The sequence below is a fragment of the Trachurus trachurus genome (genome assembly GCF_905171665.1).
Source record: "Trachurus trachurus genome assembly, chromosome: 7".
In the NCBI taxonomy this organism is placed as follows: Eukaryota; Metazoa; Chordata; class Actinopteri; order Carangiformes; family Carangidae; genus Trachurus; species Trachurus trachurus.
Genome location: NC_139901.1, coordinates 28,846,745 through 28,874,104, shown reverse-complemented (window position 1 = coordinate 28,874,104; position 27,360 = coordinate 28,846,745). Strand labels below are relative to the sequence as shown.

General features: G+C 42.7%; 1 protein-coding gene across 1 annotated transcript; it reads left to right on the top strand.

Moving 5' to 3' along the window:
* Positions 1 to 7,248: 7,248 nt before the first annotated feature.
* Positions 7,249 to 12,343, top strand: scrt2 (scratch family zinc finger 2; the record flags this gene model as incomplete). Its single annotated transcript, XM_083976217.1, has 2 exons — positions 7,249 to 7,420; positions 11,499 to 12,343. The coding sequence occupies 2 exons, from the start codon at positions 7,249 to 7,251 to the stop codon at positions 12,341 to 12,343; spliced, it is 1,017 nt and encodes a 338-aa protein (XP_083832343.1).
* Between the last annotated feature and the right edge of the window lie 15,017 nt (positions 12,344 to 27,360).

The window sequence follows — 27,360 nt, the reverse complement described above, 5'->3', positions numbered from 1 at the left end:
TTGTGTTTCTAAAAGAGCAACACACACACAGACACACACACATACATAGAGTCGTCTCCTTGTGCAGCAGCAGCTCTACCAAAAAAAAAAAAAAGCCTCATTGAAGTGACCCAGTAAGCAAGAGTGAGGTGAATTATAGATGGCGGTGCCTAATGGACTCTTAGCTTCTCTTCACCTTCCCCAACAAGCTCAGAGTGTCTTTTATATAAGCAGCTAGTGGGAAACACGCTGGTAAAAATCATATTTTCTGTCAAAGTTAATCTTCTTTTTTGTCAGAGTTTAATGCCAGGTGTCTGAATTAGCTGAAAGCCAAATGATTAAAAAAAAAAACACAGAGACTCTTTCCAATCCACGTGTCTGTAAATAGAGATAATAAACTCCAATCCAACTGCAGACGGAGCGACTGTCGCGCAGCAAAAGGGAACAAATCAACTAGATTGACTTCATTCACTCATTCAATCATTCATTCATTCATCCGGGTCATCCACCGACACTCTGGAGGGCCGTACAGGATGGAAATGAGGCTGATTGTATCACACCCCCACCTTCTCCTCCCTCTCCCATCTGACCACGGTGAACCCCCCCCCCCCCCCCCCTCCATGCTCCAGCAAAGCAGAGTAAAAAAAAAACCCATTCCTGCAGCCCGAGGGGGTCCGTCACTATGGTAACGTCCCGAGGCAGTGACCACATGTCAGAGGGAGTCTGGGGGCCATAAGTGGACCGGAGCGCTGGCATGAGGAGGAGGAGGAGGAGGAGGAGGAGGAGGAGGAGGAGACGATTGTAGATGAGTGTCCTGCTGCTGGATACAAGTGACCTGAAACAACATGTTTCCTTTTGTTTGTCTCTGCTGCTCCGACATCCGACCTCTGCACAACCTGTTGCTCCCTCACTGACTCTGACTTTAAAAGGCTCACATGTGATCAAAGAGCGGAGCTTTAATTAATTTACTGAGTATGTTATTATGAAGCAAGGACAAAAAAAAAACACAGAATATTTAAACTGAGGTTACAGGTGACTTTAAAGAGGAACTATGCAGGATTTTTATCTTAACTACCGTACTTTCCGGACTATAAGCCGCTACTTCTTTTCCCCGTCCCAGTGTCCCAGCTCTCGTCTCTGCACACCGCGACACAAACGAGCTCCGTAACCCGTAATCTTTTGTTCATGACGGTTAAGACTACACAAACACACACGTCGTAACATCGTATATGTTGTGTAATGTTATCCACCGCTCCATTTATTGAATTTTCGCCAGCTTTGTTGTAAACAAATGCACATGGAGGAGAGGAGCGTAACCAAAACAGCGGAAAAGCGAGCGGACTTGCATAGTTCCCTACTGCCTTTCTATGTAAATAATATCTCATGTTACAACATGAAAACCTGCGGCTTATATTCAAGTGCGGCCTATGTATGTATTTCATACTCGTCCACCGCCAACGACATAAACTCTCTTCTGTCCTTACTCCTCTCTCCTCCTCCAGATCCCTGCGTCCATCACTTAGGCTGCGTTCAGACTGCCAGCCAAAATCCGATTTTTAGCCCATCCAGATTGGAACTGGATGGCTCTTTTTAAGTCTGAACAGTCCCAAATCACATGAAATCCGATTTTTGCAAAACGGATCGAAACCACCTCCAGGAGGTAGTTTCAGATCGCATTTGGACAGATGCGTCTCAGTCTGAACAGCTCCAAACACTCAGATCGGTTTTGACTGTCCGTGACGTCACTCTCCGCGGCGCTGTCACTGTGTTACAGGTCCCGTATGGTCCCGTGAGCTCCAGTTAAACATCAATTTCCTTCTTATTACTTTTATTTTATGCAAACTACCGTGTTGTCGGCGACAGGAGTGACGGCGACGGCGCGTTCCCAGCTCTGGGGTGCTGGAGTTTCCCGTCTCTGTGGCTGCACAGTGCACACGCACACACACACACACACACCAGTCTCTGGTACACGTACACACACACCGGGCGGGCTGAGGTTGAAACTAGCGGGGTAGTGCGGCTGCAGCACCGGGCAGATCACTGTGCCGCAGCTGATCTGTCCGGTGCTGCAGCCGCCGCGTCCGCGAGGCATCGCCTGTCACATAGGCCTACGGCGGAGCCTCCGCTCCGACGTCGTTGCTACAGCAACCTGTCAGATGGGTCAATAATGTGGCCCAGTCTGAACAGAGCCAAATGCGATTTGGACACTTGCTAAAACAGTGTGGACAGTCAGCCCTAAAAATCGGATATGAGAAAGAATCAGATTTGAATCAGATATGCCTGCAGTCTGAACGCGGCCTTAGCCTCGCTAGCTAAGTTAGCAAGCTATAACGTAGCAAGCCTACGAGCTAACAGTTAGCTACGTTAGCTAAACAGACACACAAACGCGCCCCGTAACCAGTAATCTCTAGTTTATGACAGATTAAACTTCACATCGTAACATCGTATATGATATTTAACGTTATGTACTGCTCTATTGATTGATTTCTTGCCGGCTTTGTTGTAAACAAATGCACATGACCGAGAGGAAGGTTAGTAACACAGCGACCGGACTTACAAACTATGTATCAGCTAAGGCTCAGCTGAACAAAACTGTGCTTCCCTATAGTTATACACATACACATACACACCTATATAAATATTTTTCAATATGAAAAATGAAAATGAAAATCTTAGAATGATTCAGAAAAATATAAATCTTAATGACTTGTGTTGTTATTTTCTAGTAAGAATTTGGCTCCACTTGGTATTTTGAGTGGAGAAAAACAACAACTTGTGTGATTGTCACATTATAAGCGTCCGGAAACACAAACTTAATAAAATTGTAAAAGTGCAGAGAAATAAAAACAACAAAAGTCACAAAAACATTTTTTTCTTTTTTTTTTAAAGAATGCTTAAAAACCTTAACAATGATTAAAACATGAAACAGATCGGCTAAAACAGGAACATCTGGCACTAAAGTGCGATGTAATTAAAGATTCAAAGAGGCCCGAGGATAAACATGGAGAAAGTTTTGCTGATTAATTAATTGATCAGCTGAAGGATAATAATAAGCTAACTACAGTCTGATAAGTGATTAATCATTTCTGTTTCAATTTCTGGCTTTTTCCCTGGTTCTGGTTCCTCAAAATCAGCAAATTTGTTTCTCCTTTGTGTGATATATCATTTTAATAACATCATCTCTGGCTCTTGATACATATGTTTTTATTCTATAGACTAAAAACAATCAATCGGTTCATTTATAAAATACTTGTTTAGTACAGATTCTATCTCTACTCCACCAAACTCGGTGCACTCGTCATATTGATGTGTATCATCATGTGTGATGTGTTTATACTTTAAAGAAGGAAACAGCTGCGAACAGAAAGGGGCAGAATAATGAGAGCGTCTGTCAGAGGTGAAGAGCAGCTCGCACAGAAACAGACTGAAGGATGCCGAGAGAAGACGCCGAGAGAGTTCGATATCGAGTCGAGACAGGTTCATTGTTCACTTTAACCTCCCTGCTCCCAGAAATCAAGTCAGAAGAATAATTTAGCAGAAAGAGAGAGAGATAGAGATGTTTTATTCCCAGACATATCAACAGGAGACAGTGAAGGTGACGGGATCTTATAAAGAAACAGGTGGTGGATGATTTAGAAAAAAGAAAGAAAAGGAAAAAAGAAGATTTATTATGCTACAACAACAATAAGAACCAGAGCTGACCTTCCTCGTCCTTGCCTCCCTCCTCTGCTGCTCTATAAGCTCGTCTTACAGCGGCTGCAGTGTGGACTGTTCCTGTAATGTACAATCACATATAAATCCTGACCACACTGATTTAACAACCGTCCCCCCACCACCTCCCCCTTCCTCTTCCTCTTGAAAACCTGTCGCGTCCCAGATGCAGGGTCACTGCGAGTGGAAAAAGGAGATGATTTAGAGCGACCCGGGTGATGAGGGCACCCCTAAACGTCTGAGTCAAGATTTAAACGCCTGATCAACATGAAAAGAGCAAAAATGAAATGAGTTGAGTCTTTTTCTCCTCAGGTTTTATTTTGTTTTGTATTTATACTTTAAGGGAAAAGAGAAATTAATTATTGTTTGCTGTTTATTTATGTTTAAATCACATGTTTATATAATGTTGTTTAATGGTGTGTGCACTTTTTGATTCTAAAACACTGAAATAAACTCACTAAACGAAGGTTTGAAGGACGTTGTCGGGTTTTACAGGAGATTCTACAAGTGGTTTTATATAAATATGCAACATGTTGTTGTTTTTTAGGTTGGATGTGACTTGAAATCTATCTGATATTTATTGTGTGTAATAGAATATAATATAATTAGTATATAAGTTACTAATGCAGCCAGTGTGCAATTAGTATTAGTATATATATAAGTGCTGTTGTTGCTGTTGCTGAGGCTGGTTAGCATGAAACTTGACAGAAATAAAGTAAATGTAGTGAATGAGTTAAAGCAGAAGTGAGTGATCCGGTCGTTTTCGCTAATGCTGCGTTCCAGGCAGGCTTTTGAAATCGTAAATTACAGCTTCAAGTCACAACTTACGACTTTGTAGCGTTCCAGGCAACCCACTCGTGTTTTTCCGACCTGTTTTACCGGTGAAAGTCACTATAACGGCCACTCGTAACTTCCGACCGGTGAACTCGTACCAGATCGAACTGGTACCACTTCACGGTCGGAAAAATACGAGTTTCCTTGAACGCACCATAACAGTCCTCGTCGCTACGTCACCACATTCACGGCGTTCCTTGGCTGCACACACAGCCCTGCATGCCGTTCTCTCTCCTCATTGGATAAAAACTGTAGGATACGATAAATGTTTTCTCCTCGACTCAGAGCAGAGCAGAGGGACTGAGAGACCCGTGTTTCAGACCAAACACTCTATGTAAGTGATTGCTGTCGGAAGATATGACTTATATTAACACAAATATATCACTCACTTCTGCTTTAAGTTTGAACCTGAATCCGCAAGCTGGATGCACAAAAACCTACATAAAACTTCTTTAAGATGATTATCAGGTACTAAAATGTGAAGATTTGTCATTTTTATTCCTTATATTTGACTGGTAATTCAATATATTTAGGTTTTTAACTGTATGATGCACAAAATGAGCAATCACTTCATGTTTCTGTGACATTGTAATGACTATTTTTGGACTCAAACATGATTATAAATTCTTATCAAACAATAATTATCAAGAAAAAACAATATATTCAACAGATACAAAGAGGATTATTGGGTGAAAAAGATCCCCTGACATGCAAACATGACATTGGCTCTTCCGGTCATGATGACTTCACCGGCTCCAGTGTTACACAACAACAGCTGCACAACAGCACAGGACAGAAGAGACACACACACACACACACACACACACACACACACACACACACACACACACACACACACACACACACACACACACACACACACACACACACACACACACACACACACACACACACACACACACACACACACACACACACACACACACACACACACACACACACACACACACACACACACACACACACACACACACACACACACAGATCTGCACCATTTCCACTGATACAGTATCACGTGTGATGCGACAGAAACAGACGCGGTCGTCATTAATCTCATAGTTTTAATGTTGCAACGTGTTAATTAATCAAACAAGTGGCGCGCGACACAAGTGGTTTCCTGTTTGTTGATGAATCAAACAGGTGAATCATCTCTGTGTCACACTGCTTCCGACACGAGGTCTTCATTTAACTCTATTATTATCAATAATAACTGTTGAAAGACACAATAATATATATAATGTAGCATAAAACTCATATAGAGCGAACTAATGAATCAACACAAATGCAAAGAAACAAAAAAACAACCCAGAGATATGTGGCCAATTTAGCCGGCACGGATCTAATTCTAGATTTCACCCTAATCAAAAAAGATGTAATTAATTAATCAGATAATTCACTGCCACGCATGGCAGGACACACATCTGTGCGGTGATAATGGGGAGAGAGAGAGCTGAGCCGAGCTGAGCCGAGCGGTGCAGTAGCACTAGTACATCCCTCCATCCCTCCCTCCCTCCTCTGGTAGCCGGCTCGTCAACACTGCTGGTATCCTCCTGTGCAGCTTTAAATATATATATAAATAAAAAAGGTCCAGCAGTGGCAGACGCTCAGCTTAAAGCTCCACATCCACTTCCACGGTGCAGTGTGAGTGTTGAGTGAGTGTGAGTGTCGAAGGGTAACAACATCAACAACAAAAAAAGGCAGAAGATGTGAGGCTGTTTGAGGTAACGGAGCCGCCGACATGAGGGAGGCAGCGCCTGAACACGGCAAACATAAACTGTGCCACTTCATCTGAAAACAATGGGGGACAGGACACTGAGTGTGCTCTCATCCACATCTCCATTGTCTGCCCTCCTCTTTTACTCCTCCTCCGAGCATGGAGCATAAGCGGGGTGAAAGAGGGGAGGGAGAGGATGGAGGGAGAGAGAGAGAGAGAGAGAGAGGGAGGAGGAGGAGGAGGTGGATGGAGGGAGAGAGAGGGAGAGGGTGGGGGGCAACAGTGGGGGCAGTGGGGGTCTGGCTGTGTTCTTTCTCCTCTGTCTGTGTGCGAATGCACAGACGGTTCAGTAGTAATTTGATGTGTGTCCCCGGGGACATTTGATGGATTAAAGCTAAGCAGCTCCATTTCGCAGCACCACCTGATCTTCCACTGCCTGTGCCCCATATAAAGGCCGGCGTGATTGCTGATCTCAGCTAGTCTGACAGTCTCTCTCTCTCTCTCTCTCTCTCTCTCCCTCCTCTCTCTCTGTCTGTCTCCATCTCTTCTCTTCCTCACTGGTCCCTTAAGCCTGCTGCATCACAGGAGCTATCCAGTGCTGAACAGGATCGCTTTTATTTTTTATTTTTTTATTTTTCCTCTCTCTGTGTGTGTGTGTGCTTGTGTGTATGTGGAGGGGGGGGAAAGCTGGGGGGAGCCAGAGAGTATCACACAGCATTGCCGCCGTCAGCCTTGTTCTCCCACCGATTTCCATTTTCTTTCTTCTTATCTTATGTTTTTTTGGCCGTCGTCGTCGCCTTCTTCTCCACATTAACCGCAAGGATTTATACCGCCACAGCCGAGGCTCTGCTGCGTGTCGCTGCTTCCTCAGAGGAGACTCTTTTCTTTTTTTCTTTTTTTTTTTAAACAAAAAATTCATTTTTTCCCCCCTTCTCTCTCTCTCTCTCATGCGTTTTTCTCAGCGCTGTGTTTTTTTTATCCATTGAAACATGCCCCGCTCATTTTTGGTGAAGAAGATCAAGCTTGATGATTTCTCTTCGTCCAATGTGGCCACCTCCAACCACCACCACCACCACCACCACCACCTGGACGACTCCTTCACTTTTGCACGCTCCATCACAGACTCGGTGACCAGCCTTGGGGTTCGTCTCAGTGAGAATGGTGAGTTAACACAACACAACACAACACAACACAACATGCCTCCACTCGCCTCGTCCCGCTGAGATGTGCAGCTGTAGCTCTAGCGGCAGCAGCGGCGGCGGCGGGTCCTGAGCCTGGATGCTGCTGATTTCAGCATCCTCGGTACAGGACGGCAGCAGCAGCATCGTCCTCTTTTGTTTTTGTGTCGGCTCACGGCTCAGTCCCCCCCCCCTCTCTCTTCTCCTATAGTTAACATGCTGAGTGTAAATTAAATGTGTGATGCTACAAGCAGCCAGCTGATTTTCATTTTTTTTTGTATCAGTATCCTGAATAATCCTCTCCTCCTCCTCCTCCTCCCCCTCCCCCACCGCTGCTGTGCTCCCAGACTTTTGTTTTTTGACTCCAGTGAAGGACAGACACAATTCAGGTCACAGCAGCCGCGGATTAGCTTATGTAAATAGGGAAACGCAACGTGTGTCTAATCGGGGAGGAGAAGAGCTCCAGTTGCATCTCTCTCTCTCTCTGTGTGTGTGTGATGATTTCAACATGCACAGACCGACTGTATCTGTTATCTGGTCGTCATGTGTGCTAAAAAATTCATGAATATGAGAGAGATGAGTATCAGATGATACGTTTGTCCTTAGCTGTTATTGTCCTTGAGTTCCCATCACGGTCCGATCCTCCCTCGCCCCCCTCTTCCCATCCAAATGGAGCATGCATGCACAGCGTCTCTCTCTCTCTCTCCCTCCCCCCATCCCTCCATCCATCGCTAACATCCACCACATCTTTCTCTTCCTTCCGGGCATTTGAAAACTAGCAGGGGTTAGAGTTTCAGCCATGCAGGCCCATCGTCGCCACTAGAGACATCTACACACTGACTGTACAGTATACGGCCACGGGGGGAGAGGAAGGGGGGAGGGAGGAGGGAGGGAGGGAGGGAGGTGGGGGGGAGCCGGAGGGGAGGAGGAGGAGGAGGTGGAGGGTAGGAGAGGAAGGGGAAGGAGAAAGAAGGAGACAAAAATGCTTGGGGCAGCAACGAGGCCAATCACGTGACGAGAGGTTGTACAGTAAACATGGAGAGAACGGCACATAGCTGCACCGTGGTCAACAAATGGTGGTCAACAACACACACACACACACACACACACGGCGGGGGGGCGAGGGAACCGGCCACGCTAAGCTCCAGTCAGCACCGACCGACTGAGCGAGAGCCAGTGAGCGAGTGTGTGGCGGCGACCTTCACTTTCACGGTCTGCTTTAAAGCTCGCCGCTTCCATTTTGTGGCCACGTTTAGAGGCCGCGTGTGCGTCTTTGTTGTGATTTGTTGGGGAGATTTTGTCCCAGAGCGACAACAACGACGACGACGACGGTGGCGGAGGAGGAGGAGGAGGAGGAGGAGGAGGAGGAGGAGGAGGAGGAGGAGGAGGAGGAGGAGGAGGCTGCACCGTCCACAGCTAAACATTGTTGTTGTGATGATGATGATGAGGATGATGATGAGGATGAAGCCCACCTGTTATTCAGCTGTGACAATAACAAGGTTAAAGAGTTAAATTCAGGAGTTTAAGCTGGATTTGTTTCGTGTGGTAAAAGAGACTCGCTGGTTGAGGTTTGTTTAAATCAAAACAAGCTGCTGGATAAAAGATTTAAATGTGAAAATATAGTATATGGCAAAAAAATAAATAAAACCATATATATTTACCAGGCATGCATTGTAGCTTGTAATGAGATTTCATGCAGCATGATTTTTATATTATTATCATCATTAAAAAAAGAAAGAAGAAAAAATCCATTTTGTATTTTATTGTCACTCTCTATTGTTCATGGATCTATTGTTCAACACCATGAAAAATAAGCAGTATATTAAAAAGCAGATAAGAGAACACTACACTGATGTTAACAAAAAAAAAAGAAAAGAAAAGAAAGAAAAAGCGTTTAATTTGAACAAAAGAATCGTCTTTTTCATGCCGAGTTGAATTAAGAAGAAGAAGGAGAGGAAAAACGTCAAAAAGGCAAAATAAAAGGCTCCTGAGCTGCAGGGCTTAAAATACCTCACATCAGCACTTCTGCCGAGCCAGCCAGGAGATTTTTTTTTTTTTCTTCTTCTCCCTCCTCCATTGTGGAGACATTTGACTTGAGTGTCTGTTGAACAACAAAGAGGGGTGGCTGAGAGGGTCCATTAATTACATGCTTGCTTTGCATTAGAGAAATGAGTCTATGAGCTGTAAAGGGGCTGATACAGAGAGAGAGAGCGAGCGAGTCCTGAACGATGAGCTCCACGTCTGACCTTGTGGTAATTGAAACGTAGTAAACAACAACTCTTGCTTTACGTTAAATGCAATGCAATGGTTGGCGGAAGGAAAATTAAATAAATAAATAAATAAACGAATGGATCAGCAGAAATAAAAGGCTGCATGTGTGTTGCTGCTCTGTAAAAAAAACAGGTGGATTTGGCTGCAGCTGCATGCAGATTTTAACTGTAAATGTAAGACTATTGAGTCATATTTGTTTTTTATTTTTTTATTTTTTTAATTCAGTGTTGCTCCTCTCTCTATCAGACAAACACCATCTGTGTGGCTGAAAACAGTGAACCCATGCAGCGCAGCATGATAATGTGTGCACAGGCCTGGTGTTTCCCTGTCCCCGGGTGTCACGGTCATGTCTTTGACAGAGTGGGTGTGTGAACAGGGACCCTTAGGGAGCATGGAGACGCTGTAGTAGGAGAGCACTTCAGCTGATTTCTTAATGGCCTGGTTCCTTGAAGCCACTTGAGCGCTTGTTGTGTGTGTAGCCGCCGCCGCCGCCGACTCGCCGCCGCTGTGGGCAGGTGACCCCCTCTTCACAAACAAAATGTGCCATGTCTCATATTATCATCAACATCATTGTCATCGGCGATGCTCAATAAACTATGATTATTGTGTGTCGTTGAGTCGCAGATACTTGATCTCCCTCCACTGTTTCTGGCTGCTGCACTATTTTACAGATGATAGACTATTGATCAGTTCAAAACTTTGAATTTCATTAAAAAGCAGTCAATACCTAATTTCCACTGCTTTGCTGCACACAGTGCTTAGGAATGGCCTTTTTTTTCTGCAGTTATGCACTATTTCTCTCAGGGAAAAAAGGATTTTTTTCCAACCACATCTTATATTATTTGCTCTAATATGTTCAACCTGTGCAATATAATATCAACCCTGAAGATAAAATACATTTAGTATTTATTTGACTCCTGAGATTCACACACAGACATGTATATATATAAATATATATATTGAGTAGTGTTTGGATGTGTTTAGCTGCCAGCAAGCCTTTTAGCTCCTCTGGCACCGAGCAGCTTCATAGCGAAAAGGAAAGATATGACTGATGCCAACGAAAATATATCTCTCTGAAATCATGTTCTGTACAGTTTGTGGTGAAAGGAGGAGGAGGAAGGGAGGGGGGGGGGGGTGGATTTAAACAGCTGTGTTGCCTCCTGTTTGAACCTGCGTGCATGAAATCATGAAATCCTGCAGGATGTAACAAGTTGATCCGGTCCAGACTCCAGCTCTTGCATGGAGAAAGCTCTCGATTCAGCAACCTGTTTGATGGCTTCGGTTTGGAAAAAGTTCAAAAGTTTAAAAAAGAAAAGTGGAAAAGTGGAGAAATAATGTGTTTGTTCAGGTTTTTAGTGTTGAGTCCTAAGCGTTCATTAGGCAGATCCCCAGTGATGCAGCATAGATGAAGAAAAGCAGGTCTGATCAATGCGACTACTTTATTTAAGAGGGCCTTTAACATGCAACATCTCCTCACAGGGGAGACTTCTGTGATGAGCTATTATCCTGCACTCATCCTCATCATCATCATCCTCCTCATCATCCTCACTGTAAAATTGCAACCTTCCTGAACGCAGCTGAGCGCATCCTGTTTCCCTGCATCACTGCACTATTGTGTGCAAAAAAAATTGCAATTAGCTCTGTGCTGCCACTCGCTCGTTTTCCCTTTCACCGTTTTTACGAAGGGCAATCATCCAACGTGATAATCATGTAATCAGCAGCAGCAGCAGCGTGTCACTGTGTCCTTCTCCGTCACAACCCCTCGCCAACTGTGTGTCTCTCTTACCCAGGCTACATCCAGGATTACATCACGCCATCTGTATACCAGGGCGAGAAGAAGATGGAGCACAAGCTGGCCTCGCCGGTGTCGGACCCCCTGTACACGCAGCAGGTGAGCAGCGGCGGCGAGTACTGCGACCCCGACCTGAAGCACCCGGACAGCCCGCAGTCAGGCATGACGGCCAGCGGCTTCTACAGCGGCGAGTCGGAGGCGCTGGCCGAGGGTTACACCATGGATGCCTTCTTCATCTCCGACGGGCGCTCGAGGCGGAAGGGAGGCGACGCCGAGAGTCGCGGAGGGGGCTCGAGGAGCAGCAGCGCAAACGCCGGCGGTTCGGAGAAGGCGTCCGGCGGCGGTGGTGGCAGCGGCGGCGGCGTCGGCGGCGTGGCCCGTCACACCTGCAACGAGTGCGGCAAGACGTACGCCACCTCGTCCAACCTCAGCAGACACAAGCAGACGCACCGCAGCCTGGACAGCAAGATGGCGCGCAAGTGTCCCACCTGCAACAAAGTGTACGTGTCCATGCCGGCGCTGGCGATGCACATCCTCACCCACGACCTCAAGCACAAGTGCGACGTGTGCAGCAAGGCGTTCAGTCGGCCGTGGCTCCTTCAAGGTCACATGCGCTCGCACACGGGGGAGAAGCCCTTTGCCTGCGCCCACTGTGGCAAAGCCTTCGCTGACCGTTCAAACCTCCGCGCCCACATGCAAACACACTCTGCCTTCAAGCACTACAGATGCAAGCGCTGCAATAAGACCTTCGCTCTCAAGTCCTACCTGAACAAGCACTACGAGTCGGCTTGCTTCAAGGGATCTGGAGACGACGACGAAGACGACTCTGGATCAGAAAACTAACCCGCGAGGAAGAAGCAAAATAAACCCCCACCTCTCCCTCCTCCTCCTCTTCCTCTCCCCCAATTAACGAACCCCTTGTTGTAGGTTCGCCACCAATAACCCTGCTCACTCTCTTCTTGCCCTCCATGCCTTTTTTCTTCCCTTTTTTTAGAAAGCAATATTTTCACTGAGATTACGTGAAGAAACTCTAATGATTATGGCAAAGACAATTTCAAAAAGATGCTGGATTTTTTCCCTGCACAGTAGCTAATCGTCCACAGAAACATACAATCAAACAACCTTCCCCCAAATAGAGACTGTAGATGATAGTTGTACACAATTAAGCAACATGTTGCTCGCATGGACGTGGGCACATGTGAACACAAACATTCACACTGACATGTATGCACACACAAACACACACACAAGCAGAAACACTCACACACACATCCATGTACGTGCACGTACACATACACTTACACAATTATATATGAGGCCTGGCATGTGAATTTTTATCAATGACTATAATGATATTGATATCAATAGTAATAATATTTAGATTCCTGATATTTTATAGCAAATAGTAAAGGAAAATGAAAAAAAAACAAACATAAAAAAGGACTAACAGTGTTCTTTTGTTTTTTAGAGACAAAATGACCTCTTGTATTTTTATGCTGCTTTTTATTTGCTAAGAATTGAATTCTTTTGCAACTGCCAACATGAACTTTTTATGAAAATGTGAACTATGACAGTATTTGCAAAAAAAAAAAAAAAGGGAGATCATTTTAAAAAGGTTAAAAAAAAAGACAAAAACCCCCTTTTTTCCACACCAATGTTTCAATTCAACGGATGTTATTTTTGTATTTGATTTTTCTAAATTTATTTTTTTGTGCTTATTATCCCTTTGTCGATCAAAAAAGCATCTTTGTAACTGTGGGTATTCAAAAAACAAAACAAACAAAAAAAAAAAGGTAAAAAAAAACAACAAAAAAAACTAAACTGAAGCTAAAAATAAGCTATACAGAAATCAGAGGCCATAGGTCGTTCAGTTCAATCCTCCAAGAGAAGAGCAGTGATTTTAATGAGGCCTGTTGAACAGGTTTATTATTGTTATTATCATCATTACTATTATTATTATTATTATTATAATAACACACACGACGTCTGATTCATGTAATTCTCGCCCTGAAGTTCAGACTGGGACAAAAACACTAAGAGCCAGACCAAATGATCTGTTTGTTGTTTAAGTGCCATGTGCAGTCGACTCGTCTCTATAGCAAAGAAAACTCTCGTTGTTCTTCCTCCACCATGGTGGCTTTGCATAAACTCTGCTGCCTTTAATGGTGCATCGTCCAGTCTTAACAAGCAATCCCCCCCGCCCCACTTGCCCCACTTGCCCCCGACCCAACTCCCAAGTGTTTGAGGTGCTCCCCCCACCCACCAACCCACTCGCCATCCGACCCACCGCCAGTGTTACCTCAGAGTGACGGTATGGACACACCCTCAGTTACAAAGTGACAGTCAAATTATTCTGTTTGTCTGTTTTATATGTCGCTCAAAGCTCCGCCCACGGTTTTAAGATGCATACCATCTATTTATCATGTAAATACTTTATTTATCTTCCTATTTATTTAATTATTTATTTATTTATTTATCGACCTTTTTATTTTATTTTTTGTGTATTTATTGAACACTTGCTTATTTGATCATGTATTTATTTATTTATTGTTTATAATTTAAAAAATGAACATCCATTGACCTTGTAAGATGCTGCTGATCTTCAAAGAAAAATGTTTATATGCATGAAAACTGTAGAGAGTCCACGGGACTTAGTTTTTTAAAGAGGAACAATGTACAGTAACAGTGCTAGAAGAAGAAGAAGGAGAAGACGTCAAACTAATGAATGCAGAATAACCTTCTTTTTTTTTTTTTTTTTGGTTTTGTTTCGTTTTGGTTTTGTTTTTCCTGGCAATAACGTAACTGACACAGCAACTGACATGTATAACAATCACAGCTGTCCTGTTTTCAGTCAATTTAGGGCAATAAAAAGAAACAATGGAAAAATGAACGCGAAAAATATTCTCCATTTTGCTGCCTCCTCAGCCTCCTGACGAAGAGTCGGGAGGCGTTCGACCCCCCACGTCTCCCTTTTTTTTTGTTTTTTTTCTTCTTTTTTTTGTCTTAAAAGTCTCAGGCAATAAATAATAATTTCCCACAAATGGGTTGACGTAGAAGTCGCCATGAAAATGTAACAGGATTCACGTGTTAAAATTAGAAAAAGCAGGATAATGTAGGTGTTAATGCAGCTACACCGAGGTAGAAAAAAAAGTGTAAAAGCAATAATGATAGTGATGCAGTAACTACGAGTTACAAGTGTTAATTTGACTGGGGAGGAGAAAAGAAAAAAAAAGCTCCTGATCTGTAATATTTTTTATCATTTGAGCTCCTTTTTTTGTTTTAAATAACAACCAGGTATTAAAATAAAATCTCTCCTGGCAGCTGACAGACTGGACTGAACTGTTGGAAGGTCACATGTTATACAACAGGAAGGATTACGATACGATACTTCTCATTTAGGTCACTGACATAACGAAGTGTTTAAAACAGAGTCGAATTAAAAACAGAAACCTGCAGAGACGACACACACAGTACTACGGACGTCTGTAGACATTTCTAACCAGCACTAATGGAAATGATCTTGACGCGAGAAGAGAACGACTCTGCAGAGAAAGAGAAAGTTTTTCTGAGATAAAAACTAGCAAGCAAAAAAGAAAAAACTGCAAAAAGCTGTCGTGAGCTTCCAAACAACTACCCCCCATCATTTGTCCCCTGCCTTGCCTTGCCTGCCTGCCCCTCCTCCATCCATCCATCCGCCCCTCCCTTCCTCCCACCCCACCACCACCAGCCGTCCCCAACTGCCTCTAAACAGACGCACCGAGGATGAGATGTGCTGAAGTGGGATTGGCGGAGGGTGGCGGAGTGTGGGAGGATAACAGGTGTTTGCAGACAGACTGCAGATAGGGAGCGTAATTGAGTCGGCGAGCGACCTCCAAGGGGAAGGTCAAGCACCAGCAGGCAAATGCACTGTCAGCTATTTGCATATTCCAAATGGATGACACGATCGCAGTAATGCTGAGCTCGCCGACGCCGCCCCTTAAAAAAAAAGAAAGAAAAGACACAAAAAAACATAGAAAAGTGAGGAGAGAAAAGACAGGAAAGAGGCATATCTGCTGTGATTCTCTCTTCTTTTTTTTCTCCCCCTCTCTTTCCGCCACCATCATCCTGTCAATGGTCGTCTAAGTGCTACAGCTGAATCACTGCATGAGAGCATCCAAACCACCTGTCTCCTGATTAACTTGCAGAACACAGCGTTTGGCACGGCGCTGTATTATTGAACTAATGCAGAAATCATCACTTCCAATACAGTAGATCCTTTTTTTAAATATAGCTATATGTTTTATATTTTACCGTTGGACAGAGATATAATGTATCTAACAGAACCCGTGGGGACTGGGCTTTAATAATAAGGCGGATATATATATATATAAAAAATAAAAAAGGAGCGAGATCATTAAAAACAATTTGGAAATGGAAATGTGCTGCAGGCTTGTTGTCTATAAAACTGGCAGCGTTACAGATACAGATCGTCCTCGGAGAAAATCCTCGTTGCAAAAAAAAGGAAAAAACTAAAAAACAACGACAAGACAAAAAAAAAAAAAAAAAAAGGAAAAAAGGGAGAAAGGAGGCACAATTTGACTTTAAAACTTCTTGGACTTTAGATGTAGGGAAACATTGTTCCTCTTTGATAATTTTGTAAATATATTTGTAAATATATCACAGCAATAATATGACAATGCATGTAGACATTTAATTGCTCTCTTTTTTCTATTCATGTTAAATACAGGTACAAATTGCAGTCGTCTGGGTGGCCATTTGAATCAGGGAGTGTCTTGATTAAAAAAAGCTATCTGTTGTAAGTTGCAAACAAACAAAAAAAAACTTCAAACTCTGTGTACTCTCAAAGATTTGATCATGTTCTGTATGATTTCTCTCTCTCTGTTCTTGGTTTCTTTTTTATTTTCTTTTTTCCTTTCTTCTTTTTTTTCTCTTCTTATTTATGTGCCCGGCTTGGCTGCGCAATGAAAAAGTGCCAAAAAGTATGATTTCCATGACAAAAGCCTTCAACATATGGTTGGCTGCTTGAAACCTTCCATATGGTCCTCAAAGAAAAAAAAACTGATTAAGATTTTCCACTTTCTTTCTCACTCTCTCTCTCTTTCTTACTCTCTCTCAGTCTTTCTCTCTCTTTCTCTCTATCTCTCTGTTCCAGCTGAGTATGAAGAAACTTAAGCCATGATTGCTGAGGGGTGTTTTGATTTATCTTGTTCTGCTACAATTAATAACGATGACAACAATAGCAATGATAACGTTAATAAAAACAATAGCACAAGGAAACCTACAAGTCCCACTCTCATTTCTTTATCATTAGTAAAAAAATGTTGTTGTTATTTATTTATTTTTTATAGGGATGCACGATAACTCTAACTTTCCACCGAAACTTTCCTGCTCCTCATAACCAATGCCGATAACATTTTTAATAGTTTATATCCACACATGAGGTTAGGAAAGGCTATAAATTTAACATTATAACTCTGCCTCTGACTTAAAATAACACAACTGACATCACTGCTGATGTAATCACAGCACAGTTATGACAAAAATCTGTATTTATTATTGTTTAAAATCAACTTTTGGAGGCAAACGGACTAAAAAATGAGCAAAATCAAGGCAACATTGGCCAGTTACAACATACTATGTTATCAGATTAATCTGCATTTTGACCGATAAGCATCAGCCAATAGTGGGCCGATAATTACAACGGAGTATTAGGGCCACATTGACAAATAAAAAAAATCACAAGCTATGAGAATAAAGTCGCAAATTTACGACTTTTTTCTCGTAGGAAATGTACGACTTTATTCTCGTAAATTTACGACTTTATTCTCGAAGTCTGTGTTTTGTTTTGTTTTCTCAATGTGGCCCTAATACTCCATCGTATAACAACACAGTTATGACAAAAAACTATATTTATTATTGTTTAAAATCAACTTTTGGGGGCAAACCGACTTAAAATTAGCAAAATCAAGGCAACACTGGCCAATTATAACATATTAATCTGCATTTTGACCGATAAGCGTCAGCCAATAGCGGGCCGATCATAGTTATCATGCATCCCTAGTTTTTTTTTTTTTTTTTAATCACACACTATGCACAAACACACACTCACACACACACACATGCTGCACATGTTTACGGACAAGCCAACCTGTTCATTCACTCTCTCTGTTTACAGCTTCTCTTCAGAAAATGTATCTGATGAAATGAAATGCTGGGAGAGCTGGTGGTGAGTCTGCTGTGTGTGTGTGTGTGTGTACAGTATGTGTGTATGTAAGTGTGTATATGTGTATGTGTGTGTGTGTGTGTGTGTGTGTGTTGAGTATAGCCCTTAGTCAACATTAACACAGTGCGTAATTATAGTTATGAGTGTAATGTGCCGTCAGCTGTAGCCCTCCTCTGTCAATGTTTGAGGGATTTTATGAGTTTCACTGTCAGTTTACTAACTTTTAATTTCAGGAGGCACAAGAACGAACAAAAAAAAACAACAAAACAAACAAAAATTCCAATATCCTTCTTTGTTTTCCACGGCGGCGGCGGTGGGAACAGTCAGAGAGAACCTGACAACACCAATATCGCTCTGAATGAGAGTTCCTGAGACGTCGGCGGCGGCGTTATCAAAAGCAGAGGCATCTGTTCCACCACTATTAAAGCAGAACTATGCAACTTGGCCGGAAATAGCTCGCTCCTTCGTTGGTTTCTCTTTTTTTCCCTCTCCGGGGCTCCCCCACAGTTCTGGGAGGCACATGTCACTGTCGTAAAAAAAAAAAAACTCGCCGCCGCCACCTCCTCCACCCCCTCCCTACACGTGCTTGTGTTTACTGCTGAAGGTAGAGAGCGGTGTTTGCTAAGCACGGAGCTAATGCTAACACGGAGCTAACGCTAACAGGGAGCTAATGCTAACACGGAGCTAACGCTAACAGGGAGCTAATGCTAACACGGAGCTAACGCTAATACGGCCACACACAGACAAAGACACAAAGACACACACATACACACACACATGAATAAAGGTTCCAAAACGCGAAGGCGTGTGTGTGTGTGTCATGATGTATTACATTATCTTATAAAAGATCCATGGTGTGTGTGTGTCTGTTAGCATTAGCTCCGTGTTAGCCACAAGCCGAACTTCATCAGTACAAACATGTTTCCATGGTTTCCTCCGACTTTCCGAACTCAAACCAATCACGATTCATAACATGCATGACGTCATCTGCGTTCTTATCTCGTACTGCCGTAAGGCAGTTTCTCACGATAGTTCTATCCATTGATGAGATTTGTAACACCGAGACGGACGACTGATCTTGCAAGTGCGGTTTTCAGCCAGTGGGGGGGGTGAGCGCATTGGCCTAGACCCCATTCACCTCATAATAGGTCACTCTACCATCACAGTGACTCTGAGCCACAATAATTACAGCCGAAATCCTGCATAGTTCTGCTTTAAGCTCCTTCCTGGTCATTAAATTTTAATGGAACATTGATTTCATGCTGGAACTACTCTTTCTGAGTGACTCAAAAAGCCAGAGAAAAATATGGAACAAAATAAAAATGAATCATGACAGCGGACAGGGATTATTATTCCGGGGCTTTTCTTGATTGGTTTCCAGGGAATATACAACACTTGAATTCAATCGCTTGTGTCCTTCAGTGTCCTCCAGCAGCAGCAGCAGCAGCAGCAGCACGGTGGTGGTATAATGAGACAGCAGAGCAGAGCAGAGAAACAAGACACTGCTGCTGCTGCTGCACGCTCCTCTCCTCCTGATCTCCACTCATGATGCCAGTTACCGCGCTTAAGAGAAGCTAAACCAACAACTAAAATAAAAAAGTGTCATGTCTAGTTTTTCACACGCAGAGTCAAACGACAAGTCGACATCTCAAGTGTTGATTCTTGTTAGAGATCATGCACCGATCCAGTTTTTTCCGATCCGATCACAATACCTGGGCTGAGCCGCGTATCGGCCGATACCCGATACCGATCCGATACTACTGTTGAATGAATGAACCGTCGTATACCTCGCCATGTGAGTGAAGGCATCAGGCTTGACATAAACATTTAGCCTTGTTAAAAAAAAGGGTAACAAATTAACACAGATATAAATGTACTTAAAGGGATAGTTCAACATTTTTGGCAAATTGGCCCATTGCCATAATCCCTATAGTCTTAGCAGTAGGTTCGTTACCTTAAAATTGTCGGTGCAAGCTATTTTTAGAACGGCGGAGCAGAGCCGTGAGCTGCTCAGAGCTACGCTACAGAGGCTATTGCGATTTCTTGGTTTCCCTCATCAAACTCATCAAATACACAATCCAACAACTCCAAAACGCTCTGGTGGACAAGTTGTGACCTGCACATTCACCACGCTATGAGATAATAACAGAACGTTACCAGACAGAGTTATTTTGGAGGGAAATACAGAGACTGCTTGATGAAAAACTGTCCCTGACATGTGTAGCAGCAAAAAAAAATACATAACACTAGATCGCTGTAACTGTATTGCTGTGTATGATATTAATAAAAAAAGAAATGACTGGATCGGAAAGCTGGATCGGCCTCATTCATCCGATATCCGATCCAGCTAATTAGTCAATATCAGAGCCGATATCCGATCTATCGGATCGGTGCATCTCTAATTCTTGTTCTCAGCAGCAGCAGATCAGGAGTTTGCAGACGATGGCAGCAGCAGCAGCAGCAGCAGCAGCAGCGCATCAACATTCATGTGCAGCACTCGCTCAAACTTTACCCGGGCAGATGTTGTCCCTTATCAGATTTTATGATGAAAGTAAATAACTGATTTCATTACATGCCAATGGACTGTAAAATGGGGACCCATGGAATCCAATTACATGACCCGTGGGTGTGCTGCTGCTGCTGCTGCTGCTGCTGCTGCTGTGTGTGCATGTGTGTGCGTAACAGCCGTTGTGAGTGATCAGCACCAGGAGGCAGGTATAGGGAGATCATGGCCTTACATACATACAGACACATCCCTGCAACACTCGACAGCGTGACTCACAGCCATCCACACACACACACACACAGACACACAGAGACACACACTGGGAGCGTATCAGGCACATTATTGAAAACAACCTTTAAAATTGAGCGAGCTACACTCACACTTCACAAGATATTGACCTGAGGACGCCGTCATCTTCAGAGGGGAACGTCTGAGAGGAAATATTGCTGCCTTGTGATGGGGGTGAGGGGTTATCACAGGGTTACTACAGATATCTGCCGCCGCTGCCGAGCTATCAAACAACACAGGAAACCAAGAACAAACACCTGCAGCAAGTCCAGCTGCCTCCATACAGACACATCTCATCATTATCACGTTGTTTAGACAGAAAACCGTCATTATTCACATCCGGACAAATGATCTTCAGCCAAAAAATAAGGGAAAAGATATATTTCTCCTCAACATAATCGTTTTGGGGCTGAAACAACAACAATTAGCAACAATTCTGACAAAAGCAATTAATTGTTTAATTAACACCTCAAAAAAAAGCTGCTTCTCTCCTTTGCACATTGTCTTTTTTTGTGTGTGTATTTTGCAACCGACAAATTAATTCATCACAAATGCACTCAACTGATGAGCTGATGATGAGGAAAACAGGGAAGTTGCAGCGTTTAAAAACAGTTAGACTTCCTGCTGTCGCCATTTAACGAATTTTTTAGTTGCAACCGGTGTCTCTCTCAGTTTGTGATTAAAAAAAAAAAAAAAAAGGACATGTTGATTTCTTTATCACCTATGAGCAGCTATGAGTTACTGGTCCAGTGCTTCCTAATCCTCAGCTCAGCTCTGACCCTGCTCATACATCTGGCGCCATCTGTTGGCTGTTCACCAGCCGTCAGCAAGAGACAGAACAACAATAATAAAAGGGTCTTTGTTTGTTTGTTTGTTGATGTTGGACTGAAGGAAGAAGGGGGTTATTTTACTTTCCAAATGTGAAACATGGATCTCTATTCAAACAGTCAGAGAGAGAGAGAGAGAAGAGGTTGGTAAAACCCAAGTGGTTCAACCAGTCGAGGCCAAATAAATAAATAAAAAAAGAAAGAAAAAACCATAACTGCCCCTTTAAGAGGTAACAGTTTGTCTTTTCACATTCTGCATCACAGGAGAGATGCTCATTAAAAGCGCCTCCATTCCTCACTGTTTCATCAAGTGAGACTGCCAAGCTCTTTAACTCAGTGTTCTTGATGTTTGTGCTGTTTGTGTAAAAACCCATCTGTTTCCTCGTCTCTCTGTTGGCAGAGGGTCCACCTCATCCGTATGCTTCTCTTTTTGAAGTCATGTCAAAATCGCATTTTTATACATCTAAGATATCCAACTTGTCATCAGCACTCAGGGAGAAGTCAAAGAGGGCGCTCCTTAAATAGCTGCTTCTTTTTTTTTTCTCCCCCCCCCACACTTCATATGCAATGCATGCAGAATAACAAGGAATTACAGATATTTTATCATTTGTTTCAGAGATAAAATAAATAAGATCATTTTTAAAGCCCCAGTGTGTAACTTATTTCGCTTTTTATTAGCAAAAATCAAATATTGCTTTCATAAATACGTGTTTAACTGAAGTCAAATCACACCGGCATACAAATGAAAGCTTTCTGGTACCTTAGAATGAGTTGTTACAAGTCGTTACAAATACATAAGTGGGCGACGCACCGAACCGAGGCGGCCATGTTGCATCGCCATTTTTTACGTTCAGTGGCGGCGTAACCGTAGGTAACCACGGAAACTCAGCGTAGCTGTCGGCTCGGCCTGTTAAAACTGTCACCACTGTAGTGTGAGGAAGGACGGAGGCACTGGTGTTGCATTCAGGTGCAGTCAGGCAGACGGTCGTCGGCAAACCAACCGGATGTCATTTTACTCCACGAGAGAAAGACGGTAAAACGTGGGTCAGGTAAACAATACGACATCGACGCTTGTCATTAGACGCTTGTTTATCCTGTTACATGCAGCGTCTGTTGTCTGTCTGACGTCTGCCCCATTTCACGTGAATGCAACATCAAGAATACGTTTCGATATGCAACCGCACCGCTAGATGGGGGGAATTCCTACACATATTATACCTTTAACACGTTCTATGTTGTTAAAACTTTGTATGCTGCCTCTGTTTCTGGGTTAAAGCTAATGAACTGAACTAAATGCAAATGGAAAAGAAGAGACCACCATTTAATCCACATCTAAATCACCTCACTCCAGAGCACCACTTGTTCCCTCTCAGGACGAGCAAATTCATTTCAAGGCAAAGGAAGATCATTAAACACAAATCTCGCTTTGGGCAGATGTACTAGAAGGAGATAGTGCAGAGCAGAAAATAATTTCATCGGTTTAAGCAGCCAGCGACCGACCGGCACCGGTGGTGAATAATCAACAACATCGTCACCCCCCCAACCCCCCCCCCCCCCCCCCCACCCCCCCACCCCCATCGCCAACAAATCAGTCACACAACATCCACTGTTGCTAAACCGTGTCACAGTTTCAGACACATTCATCGATCACAAAGCTACAGTTTGAAGACTGAAAACCGCTGTCAGAATAATTATCACTTTAAAAGCATGTCAACGTGTAAAAAAAAAAAAAAAAAAGAAGAAGATGGAGAAGAAGAAGGTATAAATAAATATAGCTCACTTCCCCGTCGGAAAAAAAAAAGCTGGCAGGTAATTTTCTCCAGCTGCTCTAAGTGTGACAATCCCACAGGGACTGAAATCTAATATTAACAGCAAATCATTATGTGGGAACTGTTCTTCCGTGACCTGCCGCTGTACCTGTGTGACTAATTCAATCTAAGTAATTGAGATACGTTAGCAGGCAGCAATGCAGTCCTGCTGTGACAGCAGAGGAGGGTCACCCAGAGTGTAGTGGGACTCCAAACACACCGCACAATGATTTACACGTCTATATGCTTTTGACTGACAGCGGCGGCTCTGCTCCTTCTTCATGTGACGCCCGTTTCGTCGTTCGGTGCGTGATGATGAGGTAGCGTTTGATTGACAGCAAAGAAAAAGCGCCTCGACTTTGACATCGTATAAAAGCAGCGAATGCCCAGGGGGGGAGATGTCACCATACATATTTACTATACTGTAGTTATTCATATAGAAACACCCAAGTCATGCAGCCAGCTGCGCTTTCCATGTCAGCGTATTACAGTCTAATTGGAGAGTTTCAGTTGTTTTTTTTATATATATACACTCTGGTGTCAGCTAAATTGCTCTTGAAGAAAAAAGAAGAAAAAAAAAAGAAAGGGGGGGTGGCGTTCAAAGCTATAAGCTGCTTTTAGAGGAACTGTAAACAGATTGTTGCTGTTACTGTGAAACTATCACCTGACAGTCATAGGCAGAAGAAAAAAAAAGTTGATGATGTTCACTGTAGTGTTTAAATTACACAATGTATGTTGTTCAGTTTTTATCCTATAATGTGTTGATACCGCTGTAAATGATTACATTACTATATATAGATCTCCTTCATGTTGTAACTGATCCCTGTGTGACCAATTAATCAACATAAAAGACGGCGCCACACTAGTTCAAAGTATTTGTAATAATTCAATACAATGGCCTACCCGCTGCTGTCCAAGAAATCATTTTTAATTGTCTCATTAGAAGATGCTTTAGCGGCGGCTTGGAGAAAACAACAATGGTTCTGTTTCAGCTCTGCCGCCACAACATCTTTGAAGCTTTCCACTTACCTGTGCAAAGCTGCGAGCCCAGACGTCCCTTTTTTGTAACCACAGCAACCTGGCTGGCTCTTTGAAATCCCTGCAAAAATAGAATAAGTAGTCACACTTTGAAGGAGGAAGCCTGTATCACGCAACAGTCAACTGTACAAAAAAAAAAAGCTGACTTTATTAAAATAAATAAAATTCTCACCAAAGGGCTCTGTGTGCTCGTATACCGACTCTTTTCAACTGCATGACTAATTGCTGGAGTGAATTTTAATGAGAAACAGTTTGGCCATGAAATGAATAAGTTATCAAGTATTCAAAAAAAAAAGAGGGGGGTAAAGTTTGTGTTTATTGCGAATACATGACACAAAATACTCAACGTGTTACCCCCTGGATGAAGAAGGCCTGTTTACACACGAACATGTTCTCTTTGACATAAAACTCGTAATGTTGTTTCATCAGCCTGATACCTCATGGTTTTAAACAAGACTACATGGTTGGACCAAGCTGCAGACTATTATCTGTTTGCTTCTCTAATACCCTCACATACAGTAACCTACTTTAATACAGCTGAATTCCCATTCCCAAGGCAGATTTCCATATTATTTACATGTTTTTTCTGTTTCTGGTGTCAGACAGTGGAACAAGTAGGCTAAATAAAGTAGGCTAATAGTGGACCATGGACCATTTAGTCTACATGTTAACCATCAGCCACTTCACAATCATGACTTTAGACTACATCCTTTCTAGCTTTTGTGTCATATTTTCTGTTTATGTCCCTGGTGGTTTTTGGACCAGTAACAACTGTATATTTCCAGTTGATAGCCTATTTGGCATAATGATATTTTTTTCTTCTTCTCTTGTTGTAGTTTGTTTATGCTTAAATTGCCAGTCATAATTCCCCTGTGACATGTTGTCTGTGCTTGTTGTCTTTATCTCATAACTTCTGATTTAAGCCAACCATTATTCCAGGTCTCAGGGGGTAGCTAGTTTTAAACGTGTTTTGGGAGGATGAATACAAAAAATAAAACAAAAAAAGGATATTACACTAAGGCATACGTCGAGTTTGTGTCAATAAAAGTGTAATAACCTACCTGAATATTCTCCTGTCCAGTTCCCGATCCTCTTCAAAGCAACAACCTGATGAACTCCTTGCCCGCCATTTTTGGAGAGTTACGTACGGAAACACCGGTTGGACAAATAACTTCACCCGATTTGCGTCCTTTGCGTCGCCAAAGACCGCGCACAAAAACTGATTTAGTTTCGCCAGATTGTGCGACTTAGGCTAAACTTCGAAGTTCTTGTCCAAATGTAGTCGTTTTTTTAAAGTATTATTTTTGTTTAACGCGAAAAGCGGAAGTAAAGGGACCTGAGAGGGAGAGGAATCCTAGGTCAAGGCCTCAACCATCACCATGACCACCATGGCTGCTGCACCACAGGTGTTCATCACTTCACTCAGCAGGTGAAACAACGGACAGATTCAGCCACATAACACACGCTGGAGCTGGAGCCTGTAACACAGACCGACTGGGGAGATGCTGAGGATCGCTGAGCTTCAACCGACCGACCTGAACGGTAAGCAGCGTAGATTAATCTTGTTTAGCTCGTCTGTTAACTCGTAACGGTTGGTAGCTAACAGCGTTAGCAGCTGTGCTTCGTTTAGCGCGCGAGTGACGTCACGTATGACGTCTGAAGCCTCGCTGGTTCAGGAAGTGGATCCGCGAAAAAAAAATTGCGTGTTTACTATAATACATCCATGGTTTACTGTTCGTGTTGGAGTGTCGCCCAATTTCAAAGCACAGTGGAAAGACAATTATTTATTCATAAAAATGGATGTGTTTATCCATGAATCATCTCAGTATTCATAAGCACAACTCTTATCTTTTGAGAACACCTTAACAGTTTTAAATAAACATCTCATGTCCTATTCAGATTAGGTAGCCTAAACATTGACTGAAATCATACTGACAAGTTTTTTATTTTTACATTAATATAGGCTACCTCTATTACCATACCCACACATTAATCAAAAAATATTAGAAACATGAATGAATGACCCACACAAAATCAAAGTACGGTGTTTTTATTTCTATTCTTGTCAGTGATAATTATCATCTTGACTCTGTTGCAAGACAGCCAAGGGCATCACAAGTAGCTGAAATGGCAATGAAGGTTTTGACCAGCAGGGGGTTTATGTGCACATGAAGCCTGGAGAAATGAACCTTTCTCTGAACCATTTGGATGGAAAGCTTCAAGGCTTCATGAGGCTTCATCTGAGCATTAGCCTACCGACTATTTGAATGGTTTACATTGTTATCTTATATTTGCTTATGATGTTTGTTGTTGTTGTTGATTCTGCCACCTCTGTTTCCACAAGTTGTTGGGATTGGTTCCTTCCTTGTGCCCTGTTGTGTGAAGTATGAAAGTTTTTTATGAGTCTGTGATTGGTCCGCTGCAGTCGTGGTTGTAACTGCTCATTCCCCTCATGATAGTACTATATATAAAAAGGCTACAAAACACCATATGGAGACCTTAACAAGGTTAAAAACTTGACTTCCATCGTCACACCTCATTAACATATATTATGCAAATTCTGCAAATGCAAATTTCTCAATTATCTCAGATAGTTTGTTGTTGTCTTCTGAACTGAGTTGGAGAGCTGTTGTCAAAACACAAGGATATGAGGTGTGAAGCATTGTAGATCATTATGGATGTGACATTTGCTGACAATATCCGTGTTTAGACATAGGTTGGTCGCAACTATTGTATATAAACTTGCCACCACCCCATGAAGAGTGCTTTCTTTAATTGTGAAATAAAACTATGAGTGTTAAATAGCGCTACAAGGCTGCTTCAGGGCTTTCATTCCTTATCTGCAGTGACTAGTGAATGGGAGCAGATTGGAGGTTTGGACTTGGCTCAGGTAGCCGACATGTAGAGTGATGACTCTCATTTAGCAGCTGGTGACTGCAGAGTAAAGGACTTACCAGCAGGGGGAAACATAACGCTTTAGTGAACAGGTGGTATTCAGATGCAATTTAAAGGGGCTTTAGTGTGTATGTGTGAGTGTGAGTGAATGTGTGTTATACATCCACAGCTTTGCCTTTGGAATATAATTTAGAGATAATTTTCTACAGTTACTTTCTTATGAATGAGAAAATGTGAATGTGCATGAGGCAAATGTAAAATGTGGTTTGATGCCA